The sequence below is a fragment of the Octopus bimaculoides genome, chromosome 19 (genome assembly GCF_046866305.1).
Source record: "Octopus bimaculoides isolate indiv1 chromosome 19, ASM4686630v1, whole genome shotgun sequence".
Classification (NCBI taxonomy): Eukaryota; Metazoa; Mollusca; class Cephalopoda; order Octopoda; family Octopodidae; genus Octopus; species Octopus bimaculoides.
Window position 1 is genome coordinate 47,656,659 of NC_142946.1, and position 27,858 is coordinate 47,684,516.

The window sequence follows — 27,858 nt, forward strand, 5'->3', positions numbered from 1 at the left end:
ATTAGATTTATAAGATTTATATTAGGTTTCACATTTGCTTTCCATGCTGGCATGGGTTGGACAGTTTGACAGGAACTGACCAGGTAGAAGACTGCTCCAGACTTCTGTCTGCTTTGGCATGGTTGTTATGGCCGGATGCCCTTCCTAGCACCAACCACCCAGTAGAGTGGACAAAATGCTTTTTATGTGACAGAGGTACAGGCGAGGTCATAGGTTTTACAGTTGGATGCCCTTCCAAATGCCAACCACTTCAGTGTGGACTGGATGCTTTTTGTATGGCACCAACATTGGCAGGGTCACCAAGTAACTTGCAAGACAAGGATCCTTTGAGAGGTGATCGTGTGGCAGATGATGAAAGATTAGTGTGGGAAACAGAGACAGAAACAGGTGTTTTGCTGTAGAAGAAGTACATGGTTGCCTGGCCAGAGAGAGAGAGAGAAAGATCAAGAATGAGGACAGGAACAGGTGTGCTGCTATCCAAGATAATAAGGGAAACATCGATAAACTTACATGAAGTGTGTTCCTGCATGGTCTTCCATAGATTCAGATTTCAAGATGTGTTTCTTTGTGATATCATAGACAGGCAATTCTACTCCTGCTACAATAGCAGCCCTCTGGGCAGTTGGAACAACTCCCTGCAAGAATTAATATTCAAAGTTTTGAACAAAATATATATACACAAGTTACAAAAATTTAAACAAAAATATCAAACCCTAAACATTAAATGATGATGATACTTCAGTGAGACATAACCAAAGAGTAATAAACCAAAGTTAGTGAACAAAGAAGGAAGAAATTGATAACCTAAAGCAAATAAAATGTTTGAAACTTTTTAAGTTTGTCTCAAAATTTTGACTTTATATGGATATTTGGAAATAGTGAAGAAAAAAGATGACAAAAAAAAAACTGAAAGAAACAAAAAAAAAAAGTAAAGAAAAAATACTCACTCTCCATAATCCTCGAACACCTTCTTTCTTGTAAATTTGTATAAAAGACTCAAACATTGAAGTCTGTAAACTTTCAGTCTTAGCTTGCATCCTTACCTTTAAGCAATAAAATAATTTTTCAGTTAAAATTACTCTGTATGATGTGTAACAGGAGTAAGATATTTGTTCATTTGTCTGTGTATCAAACCCTTCTGTTCCCCATCTTTCTCTTTATGTGTGAGCAGATTTCTTTTTATGTGTATTCGGAGACGGGAAGTGTTTATGTCAAACATATTCAATTAATAAACTAATATGTCTTTCTGTCTCTCCTTCTCACACATTTTCTGTTTGTGGGTGAACATCTCTTTATGTGTATGAAGGAACAGAAAGCGTTTATGTGAAACATGTTCAATTAATAAATCATGTCTCTCTCACTCTTTCTATCTGTATGTATATATGTGTGTGTATTTGTCCCCAGCACTGGAAAGTACTTTTGCCAAAACAGGATGAATGTCCACTCAGTTATGCCAAACCATCAGCATTCTGACAGCTGCACCCAATTGTTCTCATTCCATTTTGTTCCTTATCATTTCAATCCAGGGCTTCTACCATTTTTGTCTCCATCTCGCATCAGAAACACAAAGTTCCAACCGAAAGTCTTTGCACTTTGTAACAGATCACCTACCATTTCATTCATCACCATTTAACATCCATTTTCCATGCTGGCATGGTTGGATGACTTGACAGAAGCTGGCATGGCATGGCATGGCCTGGGGCCATAACAGGCACCACCGTCTGTTTTGGTTTGGTTTCTATAACTGGATGCCCTTCCTAATGACAACTACCTTACAAAGAATAGGAAAAATCTAATGTGTGTGTGTGTGTGTGCGTGTGTGTGCATGCACCAACCAGTGATGCATAAAATATACAAAATAGAAACTATCATAAGTGATAGCTAGTTTTACAGTAAAATGTTGAGCAACAAATGGATTCTTACTTTGAGTACGTCAGTAGGATTAGCTATAGAACTTGAAACTATACCAGCAACAACACCGCAAAAAACATTTGTGGCAAGTGTTTCATCTGAAATGAATACAGAACAGCATAAGATTAATGTTGGGAAGATCAATAATCAGGATGAATATTTGCAAAGTATTTAAAATATTTTCTAGCTATCTAATAAAGAATGCTTACTGAATAATAATAATAATGATAAATTGCCCTGATTCAGTACCACACAATGGCTCTGATGGCTTCTGATCTTAACTGATTGGAAGTGTTATCATGTACATTGTTTTGTCTAGGTATAAAAGATGGGCTACAGCAAATATTCTGCTCAATACCACAGATTTGCTTGTCAGTTGTTTGACCTTAACCAGTTGAGCATGTCCCTTGGTAGCTGACGATATGTGCATCTCTGATCACGAGCAGAAGTAGTGGGGGAGCATCATAGCCATGTGTTGAGAGGAATTCTTTGGGGTTTGAATAATTCACCTCTGGAAATATGGGTGTTTTGTTAAACAAACATCCTTAAACAAACCTTATTCAGGGACCTTTTGAGCAGGATGGGCTACTTGACCTGAAGAAAATTCTAACTGGGTCCCACCTGCAAGGTCATGTGCTGTGTTGCGCACATATGGTTGTGATGCATGTGCCTGGTGTACCCTTATCAGACAGGTAGTCATAATGGATATACTGGGCTTTGTATATTTTACTCCAGTGTCACATTTTTTGCTCTCAGTCAATAATAATAATGGTTTCAAATTTTGCCACAAGGGCAGCAATTTTGGTGGGGAGGATAAGTCGATCACATCGACCCCAGTATGCAACTGGTACTTAATTTACCAACCTCGAAAGGATGAAAGGCAAAGTCAACCCCAACGGAATTTGAATTCAGAACATCAATATAATAATAATGAAAATGATGATGATGATAATAATAATAATAATTAAAAAAAAAAGACAAACTTACCCATTGGGTTGGACACAAACATTCTTTTCATTGACTGGTAAATACCAATTTTGATAGTTCCATAAGTAGCTTGTCGTAAAATGGCAGGACCAATTCTGCAATATTCAGGATGAATACTTCATCTCAGTGAAACGCATAGTTTTGGGGTTGGTACAAAAGATCTTGCCCAGGATGCTAGAGACATCATGTAGCAAAAACAAAGGCAGGATGGCCATAGCTGGAATACTTGTGATTATATGCCTGCTGAATGAGGGATGGCCTAGGGTTGCATAACAACTACTAACTCAGCATGTGAGGATTACATATCATCATCCTTCAACATCTATTTTCAATGCTGGCATGGGTTGGACAATTCAACAGAAGCTGGCAAGCTAAAGAACTGCACCAATCTCCATTGTCGGCTTTGGTATGATTCATGTGGCTGAGTGCCGTTCCTAATGCCAACAACTTTACAGCATATACCGATTGTTTGTTTTTTTATGTGGCACCAGCACCAGTGAGGTCACCAAGTAACTTGCAAGACAAGGCCCCTGTCTCAACTGAGGTGGGTCTCGAGAAAAGTAGCTTTGATGAAAGGTTAAACTTTTAGCATTCAGATTTCTTTGTCAATTGTATTGCGTATTTATTCACATTGTTTTGAAAATTATGTATTGTTTTTAGTGTTAAAGATTTCAATGGTGTGTTTGTATATTTTTTAGAATGTCATTGTAGGGTAGGTGTAAGAGGTTGGACCAGATCAGTTTTAACATAAAACAGGTAGAGTATTTGGGCCAGATATTGCTGGATTAAATATTAAAGGTGCATGGCTCAGTGGTTAGAGCATCAGGCTCACAATCTTGAAGTAGCGAGTTCAATTCCTTGACCGGGCTATTAGTTGTGTTCTTGAGCAAGACACTTCATTTTACATTGCTCCAATTCACTCAGCTGTAGAAATGAGTTGTGACATCACTGGTGCCAAGCTGTATCAACCCCTTTGCCTTTCCCTTGGATAACATTGGTGTGGAGAGGGGAGGCTGGTATGCATGGGCGACTGCTGGTCTTCCATAAACAGCCTTGCCTGAACTTGTGCCTCAGAGGGTAACTTTCTAGGTCCAATCCCATGGTCATTCATGACCGGAGTGGGTTTTTAAATACTAAAGGATTAAAGTATGCTAAAAAGACAGGAACAGGTATCTTCCTATATGTTGAAAATATACATCTTTTGTGGCCACAGCTATGTTAAGGACCAAACAAGCAACAGTGAGACGTTTGAACCATGTACATGGAGAAATTTACTTACCCTGAATAGAATGCTACGAGTCCTTCTTCGCGGAAGATTCTCACAAAAGCATGAAACATACCCCGGTATTTGCATTCTGTTAGCCTTGAATCAATAACTTGCCCTTGCACCTGCAGACGTGTTTTTGTGGTGTCAATTGGAAATGTCCCTATTTTTTGAAAGAAAGGACAAAAATATTTCAGTAAGAAAATGTGTTATTTAATATTTTACAGAATAGATAATAATATTTGTGAATGGATGGTTCTTGAGATAGTGAAAGAAATGAATGAAACTTTGCCAAAAATATGAATCTTAACTTTATTTAACCCCATACTAGTTTGAAAGAAATAACAACTAATACCAGTTTAGGATCAAGTCAGATCTTATTCAACATTTCACACAGGGCATTGTGAAAAATGTCCAAGTCTAATCAGCCAAAGTTACCACTGAATGTAACATGCTCGACAGCGAAACATCGTTAGAGATAATCTTTAAAGGTTTATGTATCTAGTATGAAGTTGAGGAGAATGAGTGAAGGAGAGAGGAATGTAAAATCAATCTAAAAGACTCCAAAACTGTCGGAATACTGAACAAGAATGGTTTTAAGTGGTAGTGAGTAAACAAAATTTAGAAAACAAAAAAAAAATACAAAGAAAGAAAAGAAATTGACAACTTTAGTCTAACAGAAACTGTATTCATTGAACAAAGGCTATATTAATTCTTTGACACTCTTACAGCCATTAAAGTGTATTTAACTAATCTTCCTATCATTTTTCTTTCTGTAGCTGACATACCAATCTTACTCTGTAATTATGGAGTAATTTAATGGAGTGAAAACTCAACTGTTCTTATAAAGGTGAGTAACCATGTAGTAGTTCTACAACAAGTACCTGCTTACCACCCACCTCTCTCTCATACTTTATTCCAGTGGTTCCCAACAACTTTTTTTCCTGTGGACCCCTTTGGTTCCAATTTTACAGACGGACCCTCATACCCAGTTGATGTTTAACAAATCCTATCATATTTTTATAAAAAAAAAAAAAACATTGTTAAAATATTTTGTGTATTGTAAAAGTAGAACCAATTTATTGCAGATAAGTTTTAACAGAATCTTAAGTGGACCCCAAAGGCCTTAATTCCAATGCTTTAATTCCTCATCTCCTAGTATAAAGCTGCCACACCCACCCCTCATATCAGGCTCTGTAGTCTTGTGAGCTGTATAGTAACCTTGCTAGTGTTGGTGGCATGAAAGCATGCACTCAGTACACCCTGTAAAATGGTTGGCATTAAAAAGGGGCAGCCAGTCATAGAAACCATACCAAAGCAGACACTGGAGCATGATGCAATCCTTGGACCCATTAGATCCCGTCAAAGCACCTGACCCATGCCAGAATGGAACATGGACCTTAAATGACGATAACAAAAACTAAATCATTAGCCTCTTGCCCATTCTCCAAACCTCCAAACATTCCAATCTACACACACGTACACTCTCTCTCTTGCTCTCTCCACTCCTGTTAAGATGGGTTTGGCTTATGTGATCTTGACTTATTTCAGCTGATAACTTATTCAAAATTTATCAGGATATAACAATTTCCTGGCAAATATTCTGAGTGCCTCTCAGGTTTTTAATTTACATATTCAACACAGTTATGTAAACAGGACATAATGAGCAAGCTTCTATGAGATCATTTGATTTCCTGAAAATAGCAGCCAAATCCTCCTTCAAATCTCATCCTAGTCTTAAAAAAAAAAAACAACCAAAAAAACGGTAAAGATAAGCCTTAAAATGTAGGTCTAGCAACAGTTGGAACATTTTTGATCACAGTGGTCAGCTTGATCAGATATGAGCAGGAGTTAAACAACAAGGATATACTATATATATATAATCTCACGTCCACTATACTTTAAAAGTACAAAAAAAAAAAAAAAAAAAAAACCACCAGTCCTTCTCTGTCTGGTACTTCAAGTATATCCTGGAAAGAATGATGGATGGTAATACAAGCTTCGAAAGAATCTGCAACTAACAAAAACAGGTTTCTGTCACAAATCTCTATGTTCTCGTTGTATGGTATAGAGCAATGATTCCCACCATGGGGTATATGCCCCACTGGTGGGGCCTAGGAAAATTGTGGTGAGACATGGGATCCAGACATTTTTTTTTTCAAGTGGGACATGTAACTGAAAATCTTTTTAAGCAGCAAACATACTACACCTAAATTCAGCCTAGCCAAACCAATCCCTCCAGCCAAGCATACTGCGTGAAGACTGTTTACTACAGAACAGTGCTTTTCTAATGCTCTAGTGTGGATATTTCTTTAAGGAAAGTATATAATTATGAAATATTAAAAATAAAGTTGTTTTTGTTCCAATCACCAGTGAAGCATACATTTTACTGGAAAATTATAGTGGCACGTGATGGAAAATAGGTTGGGAAATACTGGCAGAGAAGAAGAATTAGAAAAAGAAAGGTGACTTATCTTGACTGTGAGAGGATGAAAGGGGGAGGTGAATGAGGGTTCATTTTTATTGAGACAAAGCAACACTTACCGCACTCAGCTGTAACTGATGCCAAACCACCATATACAAACGGTCTCCAATCACTCATTATGGGTAAAGCAGGACTTTTAAGGATTAAAGTCTGCTTTCAGCTGTTGTAAGGGCATCAAATATAAAATATAATTCACTTTTAATTTGATGCTATGAATTAACTCGTAGAAGATAAATTTTAAGATTGAACCAAAGTTCAGCGACGAGAATGTTAGTCAATGGTTGAATGTCTAAAAGCTTGCCAGTTTAAACATGACCCATTTTGAATTAGATAACTGTGTGAAAGAATAACAGGATTCTAAAGACAAATTATTTTAACTATTTAACATTTTTATTCTAATTATGAATCTCTTTTTCATCATGTTTCGGTCATTAGACTGCAGCTATGTGGAGTGCCACCTTGAAGAATTTTTAGGCAAATGAATTGACACTGCGACTCATTTCTCTTCTTTTCAGCTTGGTACTTATTCTATCGGTCTCTTTTATTGAACTGCTAGGTTATGGGGACATAAACATACTAACACCTGTTGTTAAGGATGGGGCAGGGACAAACAGACACTAACATACACATATATATACACATACATATGTGTATGTGTGTGTGTGTTTGAAAAAAATTAATAGAAATGGTTTTTCTGGTAATTTTTTCACTATAATTATTAAATGTTTATCAGATTGGAGCCTGGTGCCACCTGGAATCATGTGGTTGGGAAGCAAACTTCTCACTACACAGATACAATAAGGAATTGGTATAAACACTCAATCTTCAGTTTTTAATTCTATTTCAGGACCCATTTTTAACAACTCTAAAGAAATCGTCTAAGAGTGAGTGTTAACGGAAAATTACATATGTTGACGTTATAGATCTAGTCATAGAGTTAATTAGGGAGTGCTATGAAGAGGATTTAAGTGAACAAAGTGAAGACGAAGGAAAATGGTCTCACATCTACTTCTCTAACAGGAAACACATATTTACTTGACTTAAGATTCATGAAGAGGCAAAGGCAAAAAAAAAAAATTAAAAATAACAACTTAAAGTGGAAATTTAAAGAATATTCGGAACATTTTATGCTATTTTGTTCATTCAACGTTATGTAAAAAGAAGAGGCGAACCTTTCACGATCTCAGGTAATTCACCCAAAATGAAATCTATAGTAAGACAGACGAGACTGTCTCAATCTATGTAATGAGAAAATAAGATTTTGTAGAAAGCAGTTATTTTGCAAGTGAATCCAACACTCAACCAGTAATAGTGGTGTTTCTTTGTGAAGTAGTACGAATCTATTTTAATATCAGCCACTCGACTAATCAAGTGGATGAAGCACTGTTAGGTAGATCTGTAAGAACTGTGCCGCCTTGTATCATCAGCGAATGGTACATGTTTTTGGACGTTTTTTTTTTAAATTTTTGTTTTGTTATGTTAGGGTTGTGTTTGACACTTTACACTACTAAGCTATTTAACCTTTATAATTCATCTTCTTGTTTTAGTCATTTGACTGTGGCCATACTGGAGCACCACCTTGAAGGGTTTTATTTGAACAAATCAACCCCAGTATTCATCCCCCCCCCCAAAAAAAAAGTCAGGTACATATTCTATAAGTCTCTTTTGCCAAACCATTAAGTCAGAGACGTAAACAAACCAACACTGGTTGTCAAGAGGTAGTGGGGAGAAATACGCAAAAATAAATAAATATATGGTAAGCTGGCTTCCCAACCATGTGGTTCTGGGTTCAGTCCCACTGTGTGGCACCTTAAGCAAGTGTCTTTTAAGTGTAGCACCTTGGGCAAGTGTTTCAGGCTAACCAAAGCCTTGTGAGTGGAGTTGGTAGATGGAAACTGAAAGAAGCCTATCACATATACATATATAATATCTTTGGTTTGTGTCTGTTCCACCACCACCACCACTTGACAACCAGTGTTTGTGTGTTTACAAACCCATAACTTAGCAGTTAACTCTACAACTTAACTAGAGAGAGAGAGAGAGAGAGAGAAAGAGAGGGAGAGAAGGAAAGATAAAGCACGATTTATTCTGTATATTAATTTATACTGTATATCAATATTTAAAAAGTCTTTCAATCACATCAAACATTAGGATCATTAAACTTTCTTCTGAAAACACTACAACATAATTTTTTGAATAATTCTACAACAAAATCTGGCATACAAACATTAGTGCCCTTCACCCAACGACTGTTTCCTCATAGCTTTCACGAAAAAAAAAAAAAGGGGCATTTTTTAATTAAATTTTTCTACAGGTATGGTTGCATGGCAAGAAGCTTGCTTCCCAAACACCTGGTTCTGGGTTCAGTCCCACTATGCAACACCTTGAGCTAGTGTCTTCTACTATAGCCTTGAGCCAACCAAAGCCTTGTGAGTGGATTTGGTATTTAGATTTCAGAAGCCCGTTGTGTGTGTATGTATGTATGTGTATATATATATATATATGGGCGGAGGTAAAGAATACACAAACCATCAGTTTTCGGCGTAACCCTAACCCTAAACACCGGGTGTGCATATTATTTACCTTCGCCTGTGCTGGTGTGTCAGATCGACCGCTTGACAACTGTTGGTATGTTCATGTCCTTGTAAGCTCGTGGTTCGGCAAAAGAAACCGACATAATATGTACCAGGCTTTAAAAAAAAAAAGAAAAAGACTGGGGCCAATTCATTCAACTAAAAATTCTTCAAGGTGGTGCCTCAATGACTGAAACAAGTAAAAGAAAAAAGAAACGTTGCCGATGTTGATCACGATTACATCAGTATTTAATACGAAATAAAAAAAATTAAAAAAAGGAAAATTGGTGGGAATGCACGTACACACTAAAATACATCCTGTAATTTTTCTCAAAATTTCAAGTTTCTTTTTGCGGATATATGTATAAGAATTGGATGAGATATGACGGCTCCAGAGATACAACAACACGAGGGATAACGGTAACAACAGATCAATAGTTTATTCTAGGTTGGTGTAGAGCCGTTTCGTTCCTGGGTGAACAGGCATGCCGCTAAAACCAAAGGAAGCTTCGACATGTCGGGGTCGAGTTGAGAGATGCGTGTTGCCACGATGCCTGCTTGAGAGAAAAGAGATCAGTGTTGTCGCCACCGCTGCGAGAGAGAAAAAGAGGGCGAACGCTATTTCTTTCTCGCCACCTGTTGCATTGCGCATGCGTGCTCGGGTACTTCCGCTGACGGCAAGTCCTTGCACATGCGCAATGGCACTTCCCAAGATGGCGACCAAACGCGCCACTACACGAGTATATGTGACGTGCGTCAGTATGTATGCGTGCTCTCATTTTTCTTTTTATTACATTAAATTCCAATATAATCCTTGTCTGCACCATCTGAAAGGTATTTGTAAAAAAGTTTCACCAAAATAAATACACATTATTCGGGAAGATATAAGGAAATAAAGTCGATGTTGAGGGGACACAGCTGTGCAGATATGCCCCAAATCTAGATAAGAGTAATATCTTAATTAAGAGACATATTACTACATTCGTCGATGTTTAGCTTCCACGTCCAGCTTTATTCGAACAAGTCAGGGCAAGTCGGGGATCTTTTTTAAAACGGGGGCCACATTTTTCATTAACGAAACACTTTGAAACTTGGAACACTGGTAGAATGTGTCATATAAAACATCTTTTTCTCTTAGTCTTCTTTAAAAAAAAAAAGAAATCCATAAGTTATTCCATGTTAAAGTTGTCGTATTTCTGTAATTTCAACCAATCACTGACGTCCATTCAACCGATATACATTAAGTGCCGACTACATAAACAAACGATTCTGAAACAATTAACTCTAACCCTAACCCTAGGGTTAGGGTTAGGGTTAAAGCAAATTTAAAATGAAAAAAGCAAATAAAACGAAGGTATGGAGATTAAATACGCTTTACATCGCTTAATCAGCCAAAGGAGTAAATATAAACAACTGAATACTTGTCAGTGATTGGTTGAAATTATCGAAATAAGACAATTTTTTACATGAAATAAATTCGAATACAAAAATATTTTTTTCTATTTGTGAAAACTTATGAGCAGAGGCGTTTCAGTCACGACCAAACTCATTTCCCGCCACACATTTTTTTTTCTATATATCAGTAACTACATTATCTCATGTACTTTCTCTTTTTAAGAGAACAGAATGCATGACATATGCTCTACTGTCAAATCCCTTCATGTGACGGGATTTGGCTGATGTTTCTAGCGAGTCAGGAAATTGCGTCGGTTCTTTACTCAATAAGTGAATAACCTTAGAAGCTTTGGATGGATGCCAAATGGAGACAGGCAGACCGGTCTGACCTTCGCCTGCTTAAGAATATTGGCGTAATTGGTGTAGTACGTAAATGTCGTTTAGCCCCAGGTCAGCTCTGGTGCAGACTTGTGGCTCAAGGTGCTTCACCTGTGACAACCAAGGTGTTTTGCGGTATAAATGCACGTAGGATTACAACAGCTAATGTGTGTGACTTTTTTACTCTTTTCTGCCATAGTAATATGTGATTTAGAATAGACTTAATTGTTATTTCTAGCAGGCTGGGCAATCGTTAGCAACCTCCCTGTTTGATTATATTTTCCATGTAAAATGAGGTGGTGGTCAGGAATGGGGGTATTGAAATAAAACAACCAGAAAAAAAGAGACTGTTATCAATTTAATGTCTTCAGTAGCTTACTAATTCCTGTAACTAAAAGTATGTCTCTAGGTCAATAATTTCTGCAAATCTTTAAAGTACATAATTACTCCTCTTAATAATTGAATCAAATGGAACTCTATCGATTTATTGGGACACGTATACGGTTTCAACACAGGTGATTTAAGGATACAACAACTAATTAAAAATAAAACGAAATGGCATAGATAAGCTTCTATGGAATAGTGAAGCACCCAGCAAGTGCAAATCACATTTTCCTACAATATAGAAGAGATTCGCAAACGAAGGACCAAACATTATTTAAAAGAACAGCAATAATTAACATCTTAAAAAGAGCAAACTAAAAGGGTTTGCTTCCACAAGTGTACCACCCCTTCGTCTAGTTTGTTTCCTTATAACTTTCGGGGGAAATAGATTTCTTTCTATGAATTTTTTCTCGAAAACCTTTCAGGTGGTATGGATTTTACGTTTATATATTAATTTAATGTGAAAAAGAAACAAAAATTGGTGGGCACAGAAATATACATAGTGATAAATATTACATATACGAGGGGGTACTGGAAAATTCCTGGTTTGGGATAAAAGAAAATACAAGGATTAGTTAATTATGGTTTTATTCAACATAATTCCCCTCGTAGATTCATACATATTGCAGCGGTTCTTCAATTTTTTTTAAATTCCTGCCTTTCGCGACACCTCGAAAGCCAGGAACTTTTCAGCACCCCCTTGTATATATCGACAAAATGAAACTTCAAATTTTAAGAAAAATGATAAGTGTATGCACGAAAACCAATTTTTTTTCACATTAAATTCCGATATAATTGTAATCTACAGCCTTTGGAAAATAGCTACAGAAAATTTCATAAGAAAATACCCGTTTTTCTGGAAGTTATGAGGAAACAAAATCGGAGTGGGATGCTCCAGAAAGTTTACATTTCAAAAATAATATAAACGTGTTTAACCAATTATGACTTGTAGTGCTTTGACTGTAAATAAAAATCACTAAATTAAAAGCAATGACAAAAACAATTAAATAATACACGAAATTAAAAGCAATGACAATAGAAATCATTCGCAAAATTAAAAGCAATGACAATAGATATAATTCTGTCTATACGAGGAGATTAGTAATGTAAATAAGGAAACTCACCGCACAATGCGAAGGGCGAGACAGCAAGGTGCTTGCTTAATTGAAGTGGAGATCAAAGCCGGAAGTTATTGTCCACGTGGTTGGTGTGAAAGTGGTGTACCAATACACGCACAGCTTGGACTAATTATAACAGAACGACCTCTGCATAACTACAATAAGTGCGCCCCACATATTGTTTCATCGTAACTTTAGAAAAAATGGATATTTTTGGAAGAAGTTCTCCACAAATATTTTTCAGATGATGTAGATTCCAATTATCCGGCATAGCATTCAGAAAAATAGATATTTTTTTTAAATGAAATTTTCTACAAGTCTCTTTATTGTTCTGAACCGGGGTCCATATAAGATTTTGTTAAAATTTATCTGCAATAAATTGCTTATACTTCTACAATACACAAGACATTTTAACAATTTTTTAAATACAATTTCTAATAATATCTAATTATAAAAATATAGGATATTTTTAAACAGCGAATGGTTATGGGGGTCCAGCAAAGAAAAATAGGAATCAAGGTTCTGAAAGTGAAAAATGGTCGAGAATTTCAAGTTTCATTATATAATTATTCATGCAATATGTGTCAGTATGTGTGTGTGCGCGCGCTCACTTTTCTTTTTATTTTTTTTGTTTCACATTCTTCCGATATAATTGTGATCTACACCAGCTGGAAAATATTTGAAGAAAATTTCATTTAAAACAATACTTTTTTTTTTGTCTTTTTTACGATGGGACACTCTAGTCTTTGGCATGCCCTGTTTGTCCACTACACTCCTCAGTTCTACTTCCTAGACAACGAGGTTTTATTTGGACTTGGTTACTAAGTTTAAATGTCATTTAAACTTTCACTGTTTACACGGTATATTTTTACATTGTTAACTTTTCTTATTATACACCGGTTCGTCTCTATTTAAAAGCATGGCGTTGTTTACGAAAGTACATCCATCATTTATTGGGAATAAATAATCATTTCATCATTCATCCGTTTCAAGCATTGGACTGCGGCCATGCTGGAGCACCATATTGAAGGACTTAGTCGTAAAATCGACTCCAGTATTTATTTTTTTTTTAAAGCCCACGGTGGTGGGAAACGAACCCTCACATAGACAGACACACACACACACACACACATAACGGGCTTCTTTGAACTCAGAATTTCTATCTATCAAATCTGCTCACAAGACTTTGGTCGGCACGGGGGTTTTAACACAAGACAGTTTGAAAATTAAACAAATAAAACACCTAATGGTGGGGGGACGTTTTAAGGCTACTTGTGGAAAAACCCACAAAAGCCACGGGTGCCTGACCAACGAGTGGACAGCCATCATCATCATATATATATATATATATATATATATATATATATATTGCGGAAATGTACATATACACAGAGGTTCCCAGATTTGAATAAAACTGTACTTCAGACACTCGTAATTCAATGGTCTCCCCCACCCTCTTTACCCTTATTTCTTCCACCCCACTCCATATACTCACCCCAGAATGTTGGTGACACTATCAGTCTTCCCTGAACATTTTTTTCTTCCCACTTTGTTTTTTCTTGTAGTAATAAGCTTCAAACTGTTCAAGAGAAAATGTTAAATGGTATCCCTTGCACCAGTCTTGAAATATCTACTCCCTGGAGCACAGGCGGGAGAGATATGGAAAATACTGGAAGGACTGGTACCAAATTTTGGCATCAAGTACTACACGAATGCCCGCACAGGTCGCCACTGCATTGTACCAAGGGTACTGTCCATTGCATCTCACATAAGAACAAGGTACTACAACAGCCTCGGTTTCAGAGGACCTCAGCTCTTTAATGTCCTGCCAAAACAATTGAGAGACATGGATATAGAGGTCTTCAAAACAAAACTCGACACTTTCCTCTCCACAATACCAGACGAACCAATGGCTCAAAATGAGACACAGTTGAGGGCAGCGATGTCAAATTCTCTTATACACCAGATGTGCCATGCAAGGAACGTGAAGAGAGCACAGCATAAAGACGGAAAGTCATGGTGGTCCAGCACGACTGCAGCCACTTGGCTGAAACGCATAAATAAATAAATAATAATATTTATATATATTTATATCTTATATGTTAAAATATATTTATATTTTATCTGTCCCTAGATAAATGGGACAGGGTGATCGTTACTAGAATGTCTTTGACCAAATATATATATATATATATTACATACAAATGTTTAAAATATCCTGAAAAAGGTAAGGAATTACAAAACAAAAGAATATGAATTGAATTAAGGAAATTTATTTAATAATTAACAAGTAAACATTAAATAGATATTATGGGAAGATATTGTCAAATTGATGGCATCTTTTTTAAAAAAAATTTTATTTAAAAAATTTTTTTTATGTTGCAGTCTTCATTCATAATCAGCTATTCATTTTGCCATGTGTATTGATAGGTGCTGAAATTGAACTGTCAGCTTTTAAGTTACACAGGCTTCAGTGCAGCTGTTTGTTATTTATTTCACAGACAAGTATTATAAATGCAATATTAAACCCATTTGTTACCATGTTCCTGTTGAGATATGTTGCTTTTGTTTCAGTTAGTCTTGAAAATAATGAAGGATTTTGTAGAATACTGTTGCAGTTATTAAGGTGTCCACAAGATGGAATTTTGAGGTAGGTTTTTTTTAATTTAGACCACTTTAAAACAGGTCCCTTTTATCATAGAACCAGATGTGGTGATCTCTGGCAGTGAGTTGCTATCATCAGATTTCTTATTATGTCATTCATTGCTGCCAAATTAAGCTGAACCTCATCAGAAACTATGCCAATTAAAATAAGTCTTCCTTTTTATTGTAAATACCATTTCAATTAACAAACAGCCGTACAAGCCAACAAGAGAACCACTACATGGTCCCTCAATTAGCTGGAAATAGTAGCCAAATCTCTCTCAAATCAAACTCTATGGTCTTAAAAAAAAGGAATGACACACTGGGCAGTGTATGCAATAGGTTTGTTAATATAAACATACCTGGGCAGTGTATGCAATAAGCTCATTAATATAAATATACCTGAGCAGTGCAATAAGCTTGTTAGTATAATAGATTTCGGTGACAGTTTATAAAGTCTCACCTTCCATTCCCATATTTCATAAATGTTAATCGTAAGAAAATTATTGAAGATACTGAATATATTTTGATATTACAATTTAGTTGGATATTGTGCAAAGAATTCTATGTCATGGAACATAAAATAAGTTTAAGGCTTATTTAATTTTCCCATGAACAAAATCATTTGTGATCTTTTGTCAACAATAAGAAACATAAAAGGATGGTTTGCAATGAATCTCAATGGTGGTATCCTCACCATTGCACATCGAGTCATGATAACTGCTGCTGTCGCTGCTGCTGCTTCTGTACCCTCTTCATTGACCTCCACAAATGCTTTATGAAATACTTCACTGACAAAGAGAGGGCAATTGCTAATACCTGACAAATCAGCTTTCTGTTCGTCAAAAAGGTCAGCCATTCCTAAAGATGACAGTTGTTGTCTTAATGCAAAACTAGATTCCATTTTGAATTTTGGTAGCTTTACTTCAACTTTCCCAGAGTGGAATTGCTGGTTTTCTATAATAGACTGAAGAAAATCTGACGATAAACTTTTATGTAATGCTTCAATGCCATCAATCTGGTTTGGTAAGATTATAAACATACTCAGGCAAGAACCTTCATAAGGTAACTCTAGAATCTGGCAATCGTGTTTAGAATCCTGTCTCAAACTGAATGATTTATTTATAAACATCATATCAACTGAAACTTTCTCTGTTGAACTTTTGAAAAAATCTTCAGATTTTGTCAAACTGGGATTAAATTTATTGCTCCAGTTTCCTTTAAAATATATAGCATTCACTAAAACAAGAGCAGTATTAGAATTTAAATAACCATCAGGAATAATATCTTTGATTTTACCTTTTGTAATATTTTGAACCCAGTTATTAATTTTCGCAGCAGCATCTTTCGGTGCCTGGCCAAAATCCAAATTTTCACTGAGAGAATGATACATCTCCTTGATTTCTTCAAAATATTTAGTGAGTAACTCAAAATTAATGTTGACATACATACGGTTTGCAGTATGTAAGTCAAAATTTTTAATTTCTTCCAACAGACTAATATATTTTCTATGGGCATCGTGAACCACTTTTTTTGTTGATCCATCAATCTGGAGTGTTTTCTCCATCTGTGAAGCAGTATTTTGTCTGGCTCCAGCGTATACCATCAATAAAGCAACAGAAATACTGTAAGGAGATATAAATATATTTCTGTCTTCACCTTCATATGTTTTAAGGACATTGTACAAGTCATGTGTAAATTTAGTTAAAGATGAACCAACACTCAATACATTTTCATCCAATTTTTCAATATTTCTCGCCATAGTGTTTGATGTAACAAATATCTGAAATGGTAAATGAAAATAATAAACATTATTTTAGCTGTTCAAAACATTGTTCTGTAATAATATTTCAGAGAAATTTTTCATCAAACGGTTGTTTATTTAATACTTATTAGTATAGGTGCAGGAGTGGCTGTGTGGTAAGTAGCTTGCTTACCAACCACATGGTTCCGGGTTCAGTCCCACTGTGTGGCATCTTGGGCAAGTGTCTTCTACTATAGCCTCAGGCCGACCAAAGCCTTGTGAGTGGATTTGGTAAACGGAAACTGAAAGAAGCCTGTCGTATATTTGCATATATATGTGTGTGTGTCTGTGTTTGTCCCCCTAGCATTGCTTGACAACCGATGCTGGTGTGTTTATGTCCCCGTCACTTAGCGGTTCGGCAAAAAAAGAGACCAATAGAATAAGTACTAGGCTTACAAAGAATAAGTCCTGGGGGTCGATTTGCTCGACTAAAGGCAGTGCTCCAGCATGGCCGCAGTCAAATGACTGGAACAAGTAAAGAGAGAGAGAGAGATAAAAAGTGTTTTACCAGGTGCAGTATATACATTTACCCATTATTTAGACATTTTTTTTCTTTTTTTTGTTTAGGTATAGAGAGAAGTGAAACTCCATCCCACTATCAGAATTCATCTGCAACTCAAAGAACCATACATTAAATAACCCCAACAATCATCTAGAACTTAAAGAACTTTAGAATAAATAACCCGCTATGGTCAGCTGGAATAGTGTTGCAAAGGCAAAAATTAAAATGGGAAAAGCAGTGAGAGCAACTTATGCATAACAGAAAAACTAAATATATTAACTTCACAAGTAAACATATTTTTAGAAAGGAAAGAAACCTCCACCTGTCCCCAAGCCAATGCAGTCAAACCACATACTTTCAGGCACTTCTCTGGTCTTGAAAAATCTCAGCTGCAGCCTGTCCCACCCTCTACCTTTTCCTCCTCTATATAAATTATCTCCCTTGTTTTCTCACCCCCCCACCACCACCACCGACATTAATATATCCACTGGACACCCTAACAACTCCAACAATTTCCATATTAGGGGATGACTACATACTATAATCCCCTACCCTTTCTCTAATTTCCCCTTTTCCCTTCAACCCCTATATCAAACACCAAGGCCTTACAATCAAGACATCTACATCTATATCCATGTTTTTATTTTGGTTTCAAATTTTACCACAAGACCAGCAATTTCAAGGCAGGGTTTTGAGTTGATTACTTTGACCCTCCAGTGCTCAACTGGTACTTCTTTTATCGACCCCGAAAGGATGGACAGTAAAGTCAACCTCAGCAGTATTTGAATTCAGAATGTAAAGACAGACAAAAATGCCACTAGGCTTTAGTCCTGTAAAAGTTTTGATAGTAGTCATAGAGACTTTAGTCTCTCTATATCACCTTTCAGCAGCATTATAAATGAAGAGACATCAGAACAATTAACAATATAATAAAAATGTTTTATTTATGACGATGCTTGGTTTCACAATTCCTGTCATTCAGCTTAGCAGCCGCTGATTAAATTGTGGTTTGGTAATGGAAGGTTAAGGTCTTCCTTGATGCCTGCCAGAGAACAGTGTAAAAGTGCTTCGTGGAGGAGCGAGGTGTTGTCACGTAGAAGGTTGTGGCTCAACTCACTGAGATAATGAAAGTAACTGCTTAAGTACGAGTTTTACTACGCATGCGCAACTCGAGGGGCTTCCGGTTGTGAAGTCCTCTGCGCATGCGCAGAATAGTACTTCCTCAATGGCGGCTATAATTTCGCGCCACTACAGTCCAATGTACTAACAATTCTACCAACTCACTGCCTTTTCTGTGCTTTATATTGGAATGCATCTTATTACTTCAACATAAAAACCACATGGTGTCTACATAAAACAAGATGAACTGTCATGAACTTCCTTTAACTTCCTATGGCCAACACATTATTATGAAATAAAATATTAGCTGTCACAATCTGAGTGTTGCCCAATAGAGAAATATCTGTTCACAGGAGGAGTAATATGACACCAGACATGGACACATATGGAAGTTTCTTAATTGAAACAATTGTCATGTTGCTATACAACGGCTGTGAACTTCAAATGAAAGAATGTGGTGATATAGTAAGTAGGTGTTTGTAGTGTATGACCAGGGAAGGGGTGCATGGTAACTAACTCATACATGATCACCATCAATTGACACAGGGTGAAGGTGAACCCTGGCTCCACATGCCAGCTTTGAGTACTAAACATCCATCCATGCAGAATGTCTGATTGTTGAACTTTTACATTATTTTTCTAAAGACGTCCACAAACTCTCATTTCCTACTCCATCTACAACACCAAAAATAACTGAATCCTCAAAGACTACTTTTATAGATACCATTTATGCATCATACAATCGCAGTCTCCAATTGGTTTATTCCTTTATTAATTTTTCATTTTATTTGCTCATTTCACCTGTTGAACCATCCATGGGGTCCATTTTACTTCAAAACTCTACTTCGTCCAACTCACCTCATTTTAATGTCCACTTTTCCATACCTGTATGGGTCAATTGAAGGTAATTAATTCTGTCCTACCAAATTTTAAACCATCTCACTATAGAAACCAGTCTGTTGACATTGTTTTGTTTGCTAGTTTCCTTTGTGTCATGATTCACAATGAAAAGAAATACAACCATTAAAAAAATCAATATAAAGTGTTTCAGGTGAAGATGTTAAGTAATTTGAACTTCGCGTTAATAAGAGAAAAATCAATACTTTTCGCAAATAACTTATTCAAAACAACTTGCTTGCTTTTCTCAGCTGCTTGTAAACTCTTTCTGTGGATATAATTGTAAAAACTTTACACAAATCCCAACACAAATCTGAAATCAATCCTCGGTCAAGTCTGTATTTGGATAAGTCTTAACAAACATGTTAAAGAAACGAGATGGATTTGTCTTGCTGTTCATAGTTGTTACCCTACAAACTATAACAGGTATGTTTGTGTTTATACATACATACATATACACATACACATTCACCACTAATTTGTATTATATTTTAGTATACATACATGTAATATATTGTTTGTTTTTATGTTCAGTTATAATAAAAACAATTTTACTTTAATCTGATGGGTCACTCTATACTTTGTAGAGTACAAATTTATTAGTCTTAAGCAAGAATGCTGTTGACTGTGACTTCGAAGTTTTTGCAAGCTAAGCCATCATTGGATGCGAAGCATTAAAGTTAGTTTTAACTTCATATATTTTCTTTGGGTGTGTGGGTTTGAGTTGGGTGGTAATTAGGTTTTTGTGGTAGGTTGTTATGGACAAGTGTTTTGGAAAAATTTTTAATTGATTAAATTAGGGGTTATGTTAGTGTTAAGAGTTCATTCATGCATGTAGAATTTTGTCAGGTAAGCAGGTGTGAGAGTATTTTTATTGCTTTTGGTATTATTGGATTTAATCATTTTGCTTTGACAATGTAAAAATCAAAGGTACAAAGTCCAGTATTTAAGGACCATTAGTAATTGGGTGTGTCAACTTTGTTTTCCAAAAGGATGTAGGTGATAAGTTTAAACCCTTTAGCATTTAAACTGATCATATCCGTGTACCATATATGATGCCTGGACATTAGGGAAATATGTCCAAAACATCACCAATTGAGACTAAGGACATTATCCAACCATCTTGCTCTTGGTCTACCCCTATATCTCCTGCTGGTTGGCTCAGCTTGAAGAATCCATCTTGCAATTCTTTTCTGTAACCTCTTGAATCAGGGAAGTAGTGGCTCAATTGGAAGAGACTCCTTAATCTCTTAGCTATGTACCCTTTTGATTAACATTACTCCAGAAGTTCTTTGGGGGAACCTGTGTATCACATGTGACACACAGGACAGGTAAAGTGTTAAACTGACACCTGATCAATCAAACCTTAGTCATAAAACAAAGGTAGAAGTTTCAATAAAACTATTCACGTGATCTCACTTTGTTTATTCAGATAAATAAGAATTAGGCCAGACTAATGCAAATAGCAGAGAGAACTGGAATAATAAAGAAATATAACTGAGCAATAGAAAGGAAATAATGTAGGTTAGGGTTGATGAAATAGTTGGGCTTTAAAATTGGAGATTGAATACGTGAATCACATGAAAATGAAGGCCATGATGGAATTTTGTTGTATATTGAAAAGACTGGGTAAGCTAATATAATGGAGAACTGTACAAAGGAATTTCGTTGAGATTTGCTTTAAAAATATACTGCAATACAATAAAGAAAGGCAAATTAAATGTTTCTCTGTGATTATACAATATATTTAGAGCATGGCATTTATTCATTTATTTCTGAAATTATATAACCAAAACATCGTGAGAAAATCTCAGAAATTCTTTGCTAAGCAAATATTTCAACTCATTTCTTTTAATCTGATTACGAATTAATCAACCACTCACATTTTATAAGCTAATCAATTATCCATATGTTATCAGTTAATCCATCCATTTTGTCTGTCCACTATTCCTGGAAAGGTTGTGGAGGTAGAGTACTTATGCACCTCTTTCATAGGGTCCTATCAGAAGTAACCGTTATTAGACTTTGCAGCTGGATTCCTAAGCATGTCCAATTGAGATAATGGATATTATTCATCTCATTCTTGGTGTGCTCCCAGGTTTCCTGCAAAATTCTAATCACATTCCCAGAGTGCCAGAGCTGCAGAGAAGAAGCAACTCAACATTGAAGAGACAGAGAGACTTCCTGATTTCCATACTTTGCACCAATAAGTAGCATTACTCCAGAGATCCTTGAAAGGAACTCCATTTTAGACATTGTATTTGTGACTACTCTTTCAGTATTCAACGGACAACCATAGATGAGGATAGACAACGGAAACCAAATTGAAGACAGCAAGTTTGGCATATCTACCAACCTTTCCTTTTATGAGAATCACATGCCAGAGCTGGTGCATTAAGCTTATCAATCAGTCATATATTATAAGTAAATCAATAATCAAATATTCATTTATTTAACTTTATTTCTTAGATCTGCTCAACCAGAAAGCTACAGCCTTATTTTAAATAGAATTTTATCAGGTATATTTCCAATGCCAGAGGTTGGGTAACTTGTTGGGGTATTAGGGGAGAATCACAACTGTCTAAGAAACTGTGTGATGTGGTTTCTGTGCTAAGAAAAATATATATTTTTTTTTTGGCTACTTGCTAAGTCTGGAGGAAGGGGCAGCGCCGATGACACTTGTGGGCACTCCAAAACTGGTGAGCCTGATTGCATTAATGTTCTAATCAGAATGTTGCAGATGAACACTGGAAGGAAGAACATGAGCAGGAAGAAAATTCCGAGGGGAGAATGTTCAGAGGGGAAAAAAGATTGGGTGCACTAGTAGGTGCAGAGGTCAGAAATAGAGATCCTTGAATGAGAGGTGGCAAGGTGAGTGAGTCAGAGATGACTGGGTGGTGGAGAAATGAGTGGATCAGCCAACTTAGAGGAGATGAGGCTGTTATAATAGTGATAGAAAAGACAAAGAGAGCAGAGACAGAGCAGCTGTGGGGCCAGAGACAGAAGTGATAGAATATCAATTAGCTGAGGTCCCATCTTAGAACGGGGTCCAGGATGTCAGTAGTATCATTCTTGATGTTGGAGTGGTACTCCATTTTAAGCTTCACACGAGTCTTTTGGAGTGTCGGTAGCTGTTGGGGCCTGAAACATTTTCTGGCTCCAAAGTGGGCTTAGCTATATTCATGATGTGCTTTCACCAAAATAGATCCTCAGTGATAATCAAGTCAAAAATCTGGAGTGACTGTGAAAACTCTGAGTGATACTCATGTTATGAGAACGTGGTGCTGTAGTGTTTTCTTAATATGAGGGAGTGCTTGAATTTTTTTTTTTTTTTTAATGTTAAAAGAGACATGATTGGTATGGCCTTGGGTGTCTCTCTTTTACTCTTTTACTTGTTTCAGTCATTTGACTGCGGCCATGCTGGAGCACCGCCTTTAGTCGAGCAAATCGACCTCAGGGCTTATTCTTTGTAAGCCTAGTACTTATTCTATCGGTCTCTTTTTGCCGAACCGCTAAGTTACGGGGGACATAAACACACCAGCATCGGTTGTCAAGCAATGCTAGGGAGACAAACACAGACACACAAATATACACACACACACACATATATATATATATATATATATATATATATATATATATATATACGACGGGCTTCTTTCAGTTTCCGTTTACCAAATCCACTCACAAGGCTTTGGTCGGCCCAAGGTTATAGTAGAAGACACTTGCCCAAGTTGCCACGCAGTGGGACTGAACTCGGAACCATGTGGTTGGTAAGCAAGCTACTTACCACACAGCCACTCCTGCGCCTTAAAAAATTTTATAAAATCAACACAGATTTGGCTTGTGATATACACATACTCAAAGTCTTGTTCTAAATGAATCTGAAGCTGGCAAGGTGAAATACACAATCATCCTTTCATTATTGTTCTTTAGAATAAAGCAGCAGCTGGCAGAATTATTAACACACCAGACAAAATGCCTAACAACACTTCATCTGTCATTACGTTCTGATTTCAAATTCCACTGAAGTTAACATTGCCTTCCATTCTTTCAGAGTCAATGAAATAAGTACCAGTTGAGCACTGGGGTCAATGTAATCGACAAGCACACTCCCCTAAAACTTTTCTGGCCTTGTGCCTATAATAGAAAGGATTATTGTACTTCTGAGGTCAAAGACTTCTAAAGTACAGTAGTGTTTGTGAACGAGTAAGATAACCACAGAGAAAGTAAGTGTAATAAGATAAGTAGATAGTGAGTAATAATCAGATGGGATAATCAGATGAGAAAGAAAGGCTTCATTTTGCTAACTGATCTCACACTGGTAACTAGGTTTCCCTCCTTATAATTAATAATAGTTATTGTTATTTCTACCATTGACTTACTTCTCTCTCTCTCTCTTTTTACATACATATATAAAAGCTAGTGTCACTACCTCTATCTTTCCCACTATATGAGCCAGTGTTCTCCCCACTCTCTCTCTCTCTCATATATATATATATATATATATATATATATATAGACAGAGAGAGAGAGAATGAGATATAGTCGAAGCAACAGAGATACTCAAGGGCTGAGAGTTTTGTGTGTTAGTAGCAATGATCTCACTCTCTCTCTCTCTCTATATATATATATATATGTAGAGAGAGAGAGAGAGAGAGTCTCTCTGTTGCTTCTGCTCTATATATCTCTATATCAGAGAACTCACTAGAGCTGACGGCATGGGAAGAAAAAAAAACACCCCGTATATGATGTAAAGTGGTTGGCATTAGGAAGGGGGCATCCAGCTGTAGAAACAATACCAAAGCAAAAGTAAAGGAGCACAATGCAGTTCTTGGACCCATCAGACCTTATCAACTCATCCAACCCATGCCAACATGGAACATGGACAGTAAATGATGATTACTTAATAGTTCTATTGTAATTGCTGATCTAAATATTGCTTTAAAAAGATTTATGAAGCTGCTTCAAGGTGATAATTTTGGGGTGAGAATACAATTAAATCAATTATGGAATTAATGAATAAGTTTTTGGTGTTCATTATTAATTTGGTCTCAAATTATTTTGTGCTTGTGGAATTCTTAAATAAACTAAATTGCACTTTTTAATTTTTATAGAAATTAATAGCAGGAAGATGAAATCATCTAACCAGCACCAAGAGATTAAAAACCTGGCTGCATCAATTGATTATTTTACATCCAGCCTTTTTCAAGATATGGTCATAGGAATCAACGAAAATGTCTTCATGTCCCCCTTCAGTGTTGCTACCATTTTATCAATGGTTTATTTGGGAGCAAAACAAAACTCAGCTGAACAGTTGAAAAATGTTTTGAATGTAACTTCAACACCAAATGCATTAGCTTTGGCTTATAAAAAATATTTTTCAGTTCAGAAGAATTCAAATGAAGCTAACATGAGTAAATCGGTAAATCGTTTGTATGTTGATGATAAATTCCCAATATTGAAAAGCTATAAGCACAAGATTTCAAACTATTTTTTTACGGACATTAAAAATGTAGATTTCATAAAAAAGGCTGAAAGAATAAGAATTGATATTAACAAGTGGGTTAAGAAAGAGACTTATAACGAAATCACAGATCTGTTACCAAGTAAAAGTTTGTCCTCTGATACAGTGCTACTTCTCGTTAATGCCATGCACTTTGAAGGAATGTGGGCTGAAAGATTCCCAGAAAAAGTAACGTCATCTAGAGAGTTTCATTTAAGTTCTGGCAAGACTATATCTTATGATTCTATGTTTATATCTGAAGATTTTAATACAAAAATAAGCCATAACTATAAAGCTGTAGAGTTACCTTACATGGGGGAGAAATTTAGTATGTTTGTAATTCTTCCTAATAAAATGGATGGTCTTGCTGCTTTAGAGAAGGAAATTAATGCAGAATTTCTCAAAGAAATTAAAGAGAGAAAAGGGTTTAAACAATTATCTCTCGAGTTATATTTACCAAAGTTTCATTTTCAAAGTGCTTTCGAGTTATCAGATACTTTACAAAATCTTGGTCTTTCTGATATTTTTGATGCCAGCAAAGCCAATTTATCAGGAATAAGTAGTCGGAAGAATTTGTATGTGAATAAATTCTTTCATAAAACATTTATTGATGTAAATGAAAAAGGAACAGAAGCTGCAGCTGCAAGCGGAGAAGTGGTAATTAATCCAGTATCAGCCCAGACGGGAACAATATTTGATGTTAATCACCCCTTCATATTTTTAATTGCTGATAGAAGAATTAAAATGATTTATTTCATCGGCAAGGTAACAAACCCAGCAGATTAAAAACGTTTCCCTTCCCATCACCCCATCAAAAAATGGTAATATGATAGACCTTACAACATTATAGAGTCTTAGAATTTTAACAAAGTAGATTTGATTGAAATTATTCAAAAACTCTATATGGAATATCAAATAAAAAGTTTTAAAAATACATTGAAAGCTATGTAAGAGTTTGTTCATTTTTATTTGGTCACCATCACTGGTGAAAATTTTCAATTTTTATCTTGATGTCAAAAGAATTTATAAATTTATGAGAGGACATGAATTAATTCCTTTTTGGAATTGGCTCTCAAAGCACACATAAATCTATAAATAACAGCACATAAGTATTCGGTTGAAAAAAATCATGGATAGCAAAAGACAGAGGCTGCCTTCAACATTTTCCATCCCAAAGAACTTTTCAATCCAGTATTTACTTGCCTTTATTTATAGCTTTATGTCAGTTTCAAGAACCAATTTCAAAAAAAGAGCAATCTCTGAGTTTTTTTAAATTTTAAATGAGAGATTGTTATCAGAGACTAAGAAAATAAAACAATTTAAAAGATTATGTAAATGATATACAGCAATCATAATGGGTAGCAATAGATAAAAGAGACAAGTGATATGTGGTAGTGATAAATAGACAAGTGATTTGTCTGGATGTATCTGTGGTAAGATTTAGTTTTGTGAAGTGGAGACTTTTATTAATGCACTAATTCTGTTTATTACATAGTTGTGATATATTTTAGTCTTTAGACACATGGAATTTATTTAAAAAATGATATTCCTTACTCGACACAGTGCATAACTCAGAGACCAAGGGAGTCTCTTCAGGTTAAGCCGCTACTTCTCCACACCTGCGCTAATAATAAATTATGTTGTTGTTGGCACTCCGTCGCTTACGACGTCGAAGGTTCCAGTTGATCCGATCAACGGAATAGCCTGCTCGTGAAATTAACGCGCAAGTGGCTGAGCACTCCACAGACACGTGTACCCTTAACCTAGTTCTCGGGGATATTCAGCGTGACACAGTGTGACAAGGCTGGCCCTTTGAATTACAGGCACAACAGAAACAGGAAGTAAGAGTGAGAGAAAGTTGTGATGAAAGAGTTCAGCAGGGTTCGCCACCATCCCCTGCCGGAGCCTCGTGGAGCTTTATGTGTTTTCGCTCAATAAACACTCACAACGCCCGGTCTGGGAATCGAAACCGAGATCCTATGACCGCGAGTCCGCTGTCCTAACCACTGGGCCATTGCACCTCCACTATAATAAATTATATTGATGGAAGAACAGTTGGAATTCACTAAAAGTGACGTCTGTTATTGAGTTTCTAATTACAAAAGTTAATTTTTAAAAAAAGAATTCCATCGATGGAAATGGGTTGTTCCAGTATTATACAACACCTAGATCGTTTCTAATTATTAGTTTGTTTTTATTGAAATAACAGTTGTTCATTGAAAGTTATATTAAAGTTTGGCGGAGGTAAAAAAAAAAATACGTACACCATCCGTTTTCGGTGTAACAAAAACCCTAACCCTTATCCTAATCGCTAAACACCGGGTGTACGTATTCTTTACTTTCCCCTTACAGTTTTATAGGAAGTTATAAAAAAAAACAAAAAAAAACAAACTGTGTCCATTATCGAATATCTGAAATACACGTACCTGTTGGTGTTGTAGCCTGTTGTTAAATATTATTAACGAAGTGATAGAAGGGCAGAGACTGAGTATTTATTAATAGACTTAATCTTCGCTCGTTTCAAAGTACAAACTTACAAAACTATATAGTTGTCCGTCTTGATGAAAATTAAAAGAAATGTAAATGAAACAATTGGTAAATAAGAATCGAAGTTGTATACTAATGAAGTGACAGACACTGTCGTTTTTTAATTTATCCAACGTTAAAACCCACGATTTTGCACGGATCGAGATTTTTTTTTCAATTTAAAGTAGTCGGACCAGTCACAGGGTGACTGTTTAGAAGGAAAAGCTATAATTAGATTATTTGACAAAAACTGCGAGGGAGTGATGTCATTGGATTTTCTTTTATCGGGGATATTTCTCATCATTCACCGTACCAAAACTATTTGTTACCGTTGATTTGAGATCGTTTCAACGAAATTCATTCTCT

At 36.0% G+C, this 27,858-nt stretch overlaps 3 protein-coding genes across 14 annotated transcripts in view; 1 reads left to right on the top strand and 2 right to left on the bottom strand.

The window, feature by feature from the left end:
* Positions 1–13,293, bottom strand: part of LOC106877821 (kidney mitochondrial carrier protein 1) — a 33,793-nt gene extending 20,500 nt beyond the window's left edge. For 4 of the 10 annotated variants that reach the window (XR_016237432.1, XR_016237431.1, XM_014926842.3 and 1 more), the window contains exons 1-6: positions 12,502–13,293; positions 4,178–4,325; positions 2,899–2,993; positions 1,924–2,009; positions 948–1,043; positions 511–635 (exon numbers count right to left, since the gene is read on the bottom strand). Coding sequence is in view for 6 of the 10 variants with exons in the window: in XM_014926842.3 (XP_014782328.1) it covers positions 511–635; positions 948–1,043; positions 1,924–2,009; positions 2,899–2,993; positions 4,178–4,236 (461 nt within the window). In the remaining 4 variants the exon portion in view is untranslated. Of the gene's footprint in view, positions 1–510; positions 636–947; positions 1,044–1,923; positions 2,010–2,898; positions 2,994–4,177; positions 4,326–6,706; positions 6,808–9,230; positions 9,364–12,501 lie in introns of those variants that run through there. The other 6 variants (XR_008266229.2, XM_014926840.3, XM_014926839.3 and 3 more) reach the window with 4 other exon arrangements.
* Positions 13,294–14,748: 1,455 nt separating this feature from the next.
* LOC106877826 (leukocyte elastase inhibitor) lies at positions 14,749–27,778 on the bottom strand. The gene is made up of 2 exons (XM_014926854.3): positions 27,393–27,778; positions 14,749–16,921 (listed from the first exon to the last, which is right to left on the bottom strand). Exon 2 carries the CDS (start codon positions 16,898–16,900, stop codon positions 15,728–15,730), a length of 1,173 nt encoding a protein of 390 aa, XP_014782340.1. The 5' UTR covers positions 16,901–16,921; positions 27,393–27,778; the 3' UTR covers positions 14,749–15,727.
* Positions 18,933–25,912, top strand: LOC106877825 (serpin B3). Of its 3 annotated transcripts, none has more exons than XM_052974655.2 (2): positions 18,933–19,028; positions 24,578–25,912. In XM_052974655.2, the coding sequence occupies exon 2, from the start codon at positions 24,595–24,597 to the stop codon at positions 25,750–25,752; it is 1,158 nt and encodes a 385-aa protein (XP_052830615.1). In that variant the 5' UTR covers positions 18,933–19,028; positions 24,578–24,594; the 3' UTR covers positions 25,753–25,912. The 3 variants fall into 3 exon arrangements, with proteins under 3 accessions (XP_052830615.1, XP_014782339.1, XP_089193684.1); XM_014926853.3 differs by lacking the exon at positions 18,933–19,028 and adding an exon at positions 19,683–19,886; XM_089337558.1 differs by lacking the exon at positions 18,933–19,028 and adding an exon at positions 24,308–24,446.
* Positions 27,779–27,858: the final 80 nt, after the last annotated feature.

Bases quoted from the DNA above. Each gene is read 5' to 3' on its own strand.
- LOC106877825 (XM_014926853.3), top strand. From the start codon at position 19,823: ATGTTAAAGAAACGAGATGGATTTGTCTTGCTGTTCATAGTTGTTACC. The intron at 19,887-24,577 runs GTATGTTTGTGT...TAATTTTTATAG, and splicing joins TACCCTACAAACTATAACAG to AAATTAATAGCAGGAAGATG.
- LOC106877826 (XM_014926854.3), bottom strand. From the start codon at position 16,900: ATGGCGAGAAATATTGAAAAATTGGATGAAAATGTATTGAGTGTTGGT.